Raw genomic sequence first — 6,000 nt, forward strand, 5'->3', positions numbered from 1 at the left:
CACCAGTATAGGATCAGTGACACCAGTATAGGGCCAGTGACACCAGTATAGGATCAGTGACACCAGTATAGGATCAGTGACACCAGTATAGGATCAGTGACACCAGTATAGGGTCAGTGACACCAGTATAGGATCAGTGACACCAGTATAGGGCCAGTGACACCAGTATAGGACCAGTGACACCAGTATAGGACCAGTGACACCAGTATAGGGCCAGTGACACCAGTATAGGATCAGTGACACCAGTATAGGATCAGTGACACCAGTATAGGGCCAGTGACACCAGTATAGGGCCAGTGACACCAGTATAGGATCAGTGACACCAGTATAGGGCCAGTGACACCAGTATAGGATCAGTGACACCAGTATAGGGCCAGTGACACCAGTATAGGATCAGTGACACCAGTATAGGATCAGTGACACCAGTATAGGATCAGTGACACCAGTATAGGGTCAGTGACACCAGTATAGGATCAGTGACACCAGTATAGGGCCAGTGACACCAGTATAGGATCAGTGACACCAGTATAGGGCCAGTGACACCAGTATAGGGCCAGTGACACCAGTATAGGATCAGTGACACCAGTAGAGGATCAGTGACACCAGTATAGGGCCAGTGACACCAGTATAGGATCAGTGACACCAGTATAGGGCCAGTGACACCAGTATAGGGCCAGTGACACCAGTATAGGGCCAGTGACACCAGTATGGGGCCAGTGACACCAGTATAGGGTCAGTGACACCAGTATAGGGCCAGTGACACCAGTGAAAACAGGAGGAAAGGAGGGATAACTCCGCCCATCTGTCATGTGACCCTGCTGTCTCTATGGCGTCCTCCTGCTGCAGTCGGGAGTGCAGGATCAGAGCGGGGCGGCTGCGGCGGAGACTGGAGGGGCTGCAACATGGAGGAGGGGACGGTGAGACCCCCGAGCTGGGGGAGGGTCGGAGCCGGAAATACCGGGGTCACTGTGTACACACAGCGCTACACCCGCCTGCATCACGTGACCCCGCAGGTGTTTGTGGGCGCAGCTCACGGCGTCCTCTGTGTTTCCTCTTTAGATGCCGCTTTACTTAAGGCCCTCACTGCCCTGCAGAGACTGAGCGAGCGGTGCGAGGAGGCGGGGCCAAAGCAGGAGGCGGGGCCGAGCGCGGAGGAGGTGGGGCCAGAGCAGGAGGCGTGGCCGAGCGCGGAGGAGGCGGAGTGTCTGGCGCTGTACACCCAGGTAGTACCCCAGGGCAGGGCGGACATATCATTGGTGCAGCCTTACAGGGGCCCAATATGTCAGGGGTCATTTCTACCCCCAAAACAAGTGGAATTGTTGATGAGATATTGGACTTTAAAGGTCCATATATTGTTCCTGCACAGGGCCCTTTTCTGTCAGTGGCACAGGGGGTTAATGCTTCTCAGCCAGGATGAACAGTAAAATCTGCAAAGGAAAGGTCCCGAACAGGGGGGAAGTCCGAACAATGGGGGTCCGAGCAGGATAGGTCCTCGGGGGGCTCTGAGTGGTACAGGTCCGGGCAGGATAGATCCAGGGGATCCGGACAGGATAGATCCTGGGGGCTTCAAGTAGGACAGGTCTGGGGGGGTCCAAGCAGGACAGGGAGGGGGAGTGGTTGTGAGCAGGATAGGTCCTTGGGGGCCTCTGAGTAGGACAGGTCCGGGGGGGGCCGGGCAGGTCTAGATAATGGGGGGGTCCGAGCAGGACAGGTCTGGGGGGTTCTGAGCAGGACAGGTCCAGGGGGGCTTCAAATAGGACAGGTCAAGGGGGTCCAAGTAGGACAGGTCCGGGGGGTTCAAACAGGACAGGTCTGGGGGGGTCCGAGCAGGAGAGGTCCAGGGGTCCGGGCAGGATAGATCCTGGGGGGCTTCGAGTAGGACAGGTCCAGGGGGGTCCGAGCAGGAAAGGTCCTGGGGGGCTCTGAGTAGGACAGGTCCAGGGGATCCGGGCAGGACAGATCCTGGGGGGCTCCGAGTAGGACAGGTCCGGGGGATCCGAGCAGGACAGGTCCGGGGGGGTCCGAGCAGGACAGGTCTGGGGGGGTCCGAGCTGGAAAGGTCCTGGGGGGGCTCTGAGTAGGACAGGTCCAGGGGATCCGGGCAGGATAGATCCTGGGTGCTCCGAGTAGGACAGGTCCAGGGGGGTCCGAGCAGGAAAGGTCCTGGGGGGCTCTGAGTAGGACAGGTCCAGGGGATCCAGGCAGGACAGATCCTGGGGGGCTCCGAGTAGGACAGGTCCGGGAGATCCGAGCAGGACAGGTCCGGGGGGGGTCCGAGCAGGACAGGTCTGGGGGGGTCCAAGCTGGAAAGGTCCTGGGGGGGGGGGGGGTTCGAGCAGGAAAGGTCCTGGGGGGTTCTGAGCAGGACAGGTCCAGGGGGGTCCGAGCAGAACAAGTTCAGGGGGGCTCCAAGTAGGACAGGTTCGTGGGGGTCCGAGTGGTGTACAGGTCCAGGAGGGTCCGAACAGGGGAGATCTGCACTGAAGAGGTACATCGGTTCCGCACAGGAGAGGTCTAAGTGGTCCGCACAGGAGAGGTCTGAGTGGTCCGCACAGATGCTCATTCACATTGCACAATCTTCCACCATGGAGAATGGATTTCTGGAAGCTCAGAACAGATCAGTATAAAATTCCTGCAGTTATTCTGCTGGGTGTGAACAGCCCCGTAGTTTGCCTGTTATCCCGCGGTGGTGGCCGCGTGACCCCGGTGGGCGGCCGTGAGTTAGCCTGGGTGATGGTTGCATGTGACTCCAGGGGGGACAGCCGCGTGTGACCCCGGGTGGTGGCCGCGTGTTGTGTGACCCGTTCATGACACAATCCTGGTGCTGATTTTGGCTTTTTTTTTCAGGCCTTATTGGACGTCACTTATTGTGAAGAGAGCCGTCTGGTGGAGGCAGAATTCCCCGGAGATGATTCCCTGCAGACAGTGAGAGACCTGGAGCGGCTGTTGTCAGAGCTGGAGCACCCCCAGCAGGTCATTTGTAGACATATGTTATCTAAGTGCTGTGATCTGTGGACCACTCCCCGCTGGGCATGATGGGAGTTGTAGTGTGACAACAGCTGCACAGGTTAATGCAGAGCTGCGGTCCTGCACTGACACCGGGCACAGCGCCGTATGCCAGTAATGGCGGCAGCACCGGAGCCCGTCCTCCTGTATCTGAGGTCATCACGTCCTGTGTGTGACCAGAGAATGAATTCTCCTTTTTCCAGAACGTGGTTCTTGACCCAGAAGTTCAGGAGTGTCTGCACTGGAGGCGAGGAGCGCTGCTCTACATGTACTGCCACACCGTGGGGGAGCGGGAGAGCTGGGCGCTGCAGCACCCCGAAACCTTCCACCAGGTATTACCACTCGGGACACAAGCAGTGAGAGGCAGGGGCACAGACACGCCATTATCTGGAGTTTGTGACTTGTCCCCGTTCATGGTCACTGTGTCACGATACGACTCTGACCGGAACCGTCACCTCCAAACACAACACTAATCTACTGGGGTCAGTGATGCTGAATAAACCTATAAAGCCACAACGGTTAAATACGATTATAGTTTATTAATGGATATCAAACACAAAAAATTGGTATTAAAATAGAAACGTATATGTGTGGAAGAGACACTAGAGGGCGACACAATCCAGCAGGAGAATGCAATAGTAGAAGTCAAATATATGGCAAATTCCAGAAATTACGCACACACGGGCAGGAAAGACACCGAGAGTCTGGTGACAGCACGAACATGTTAAGTATATGTGCAAGAGCGAACAAAGTGTATGAATAGAGTATATAAAGCATACACACAGCCTGCTGGTTCAGCGCCAAGCCCCAACGCACGTTTCAGTGTGACCCTTCATCAGGGTAGTAGATGATGATGCTTCTGGCAGATCCCAGCTTCCTTGCCTGATCCTGCAATATTTGCTCTGCTCCGTCCTGAGCTGACAATTATAGGCAGCTCTGCTCGCTGGACGGCGCTCGTCCTCCTCTGCAGGATGGTCCGGCTCCTCTCCCCACAGCAAGGGAAAGTATAAATCATAATAGGTCCCGGGGTTTAGGGCCGAGCACTTGGGGGAATTCACTGTCACTGGAGGCTGCTCCTCACGCCGCTCATGCAGTGTACCTTCCTATAACGGAGATAGGCAGTGGGGAGCCGGCTGTCAGGCAAGACGATTTTAAGTGGAGGAGAAGCCTCTGACATCACCGGAAGTAAGAGAATCCCTGTCCACAGCGGTCACATCTGAGCCCAGAGAGAGGGGCTAACACCAGAGGGGGGGGGGCAACCTACAGATAGCTCACTCTCTGATGATGCTTCCCTTTAAGGAATTGCTGTGATAACTTTTTCTTTTTTTGTTACCCTTACTCAAGTGTCTTGAAGATGGCGTCCATTACCTGCTGAAATTGCTGCACACGCGGAGTCCTGTCCAGCTGGATGACAAGGTTATATGTCAGGACGTAAACACAGCCGCTCTGCTGGAGAAAGGTAAAGCGGTTCTCATAGGATAACACAGATTCATTATTGTGGGTGACGTTGCGCGCAGCAGTGATTGTGTGTCTTGTCTTCCATGTGACGTGCAGGGATCTTCAGTGACGTCCACGTGCTGGCTCTGATGTACTGCGGGGAGATGTGTTACTGGGCGCAGAGATATTGCAGGGAAGCAGCGCAGACGTCACAGCGCAGAGAGGATCCGGAGACTTCAAGTAAAGGTTTTCACTTTAGAGAAATCGGGCAGAAGGTTCTGGACACGTATGTGGCTGTATGTGAGGGGCCCCTGCGGGGACAAGGATGGAGCACCGATAACGCCAAGAAGATCCTGCAGTATCTGAAAGGGGCCGTGTGATGGTGTGCAGGGCCCGGACCATTAATATGGAGATACACGGAGATGGGGGCACATTGCACCCGCCGCCATCACGTACCACACGTGTCTGTGAAGCCGCTCACCACTGACTACAATGCAGGACGGCCATGGTTATGGATTAAAACCTCAATCAGTTTGGAAAACTTTCATTCTTCCATCTGTTCATTAATTCTGTTTTTGACCTAAAAAAAACATGGACGCCCTGGGGTGCAATCACACAGTTGTATTTCATGGTCCCGGGAACAGGCGCCCGGCCACAAGTATTCAGCCCTCACCTAATGGTCTTAGGTGTGCCTACGAGGCTGTCCAAGAGACCAGCGGTCGGACCAGGCATCTCCATCATAACAGGGCCATTACATCTGTGTGAATAAGCCCTTAGGATACGTCCTAAGGAAGTTGACTCGCCCACCCCAGGGCTATGGGACACCCGGTGCCGGGCGGACTAGTCTGGGGGTCGTCAGTGGTGGCGGGGCCCGACTCCGTGACCCTGGCAGGAGTCAATTAATACAGCTTCAGTGGGGGTGATTATTAAAGTTTATATTGGTGACGCCACCTGTGGTTTGCGGCTATTAAGCCGCCGCTGCTGTATGGTTCTGCTCCCCACAGGTGGAGCGGTACCCCGGGGCAACTGTTGGTGCTTGTAAGTGTCGATGTAGTGCCGGCGGAATAACTGAGGCAACTCCAGAGGGTGCAATTTCAAGGTGTTTACTCACAGTTCCTGGTAGGTGCACACTGGTGCTTCTGGACTGCTGAGACCCACTGTCAGGGACCTCCGCCGATCCTGGGTAAATCTGGGGGCAAAAGCCGGTACACCCCTCTTTTGTGTCTCTTTCCCGGTCGTCTTCTAAGCCTCGCCTTTAATGGCTGAACCTGGCTTGGCCTCCACTACAGCCTCCGGGCCGGGGGCTCACCTAGTGGGTAGTCTACCCCCTTTCTAGAGGTTCTGCTGTAGGCTGTAGCCCTGGGCACGTGCAGCTACCCTGGGCCGTGGTTTTTGCCTTTGGATCTGACTTTGTGTCCTCCAGCTTCTAGGGACCGTCCCCTGTGTGCGGCCTGATCCCTCCACCTGTTTACTTTGTGGAACGGGCCACTAGCCTGAAAGCTGTCTGTGGCCCTGGAATCCCTTCTGTCGTGCTTGGTGTCACCTGGACCTACTGGG

At 55.8% G+C, this 6,000-nt stretch overlaps 1 protein-coding gene across 1 annotated transcript; it reads left to right on the plus strand.

Moving 5' to 3' along the window:
- Positions 1 to 810: 810 nt before the first annotated feature.
- On the plus strand, positions 811 to 4,988 carry RIMOC1 (RAB7A interacting MON1-CCZ1 complex subunit 1). Its single transcript, XM_075343729.1, has 6 exons — positions 811 to 917; positions 1,060 to 1,223; positions 2,848 to 2,973; positions 3,210 to 3,338; positions 4,351 to 4,465; positions 4,561 to 4,988. Exons 1-6 carry the CDS (start codon positions 827 to 829, stop codon positions 4,821 to 4,823), a joined length of 888 nt encoding a protein of 295 aa, XP_075199844.1. The 5' UTR covers positions 811 to 826; the 3' UTR covers positions 4,824 to 4,988.
- The last annotated feature ends 1,012 nt before the right edge of the window (positions 4,989 to 6,000 follow it).

This window comes from Anomaloglossus baeobatrachus, chromosome 1 (assembly GCF_048569485.1).
Source record: "Anomaloglossus baeobatrachus isolate aAnoBae1 chromosome 1, aAnoBae1.hap1, whole genome shotgun sequence".
NCBI classification, from domain to species: Eukaryota; Metazoa; Chordata; class Amphibia; order Anura; family Aromobatidae; genus Anomaloglossus; species Anomaloglossus baeobatrachus.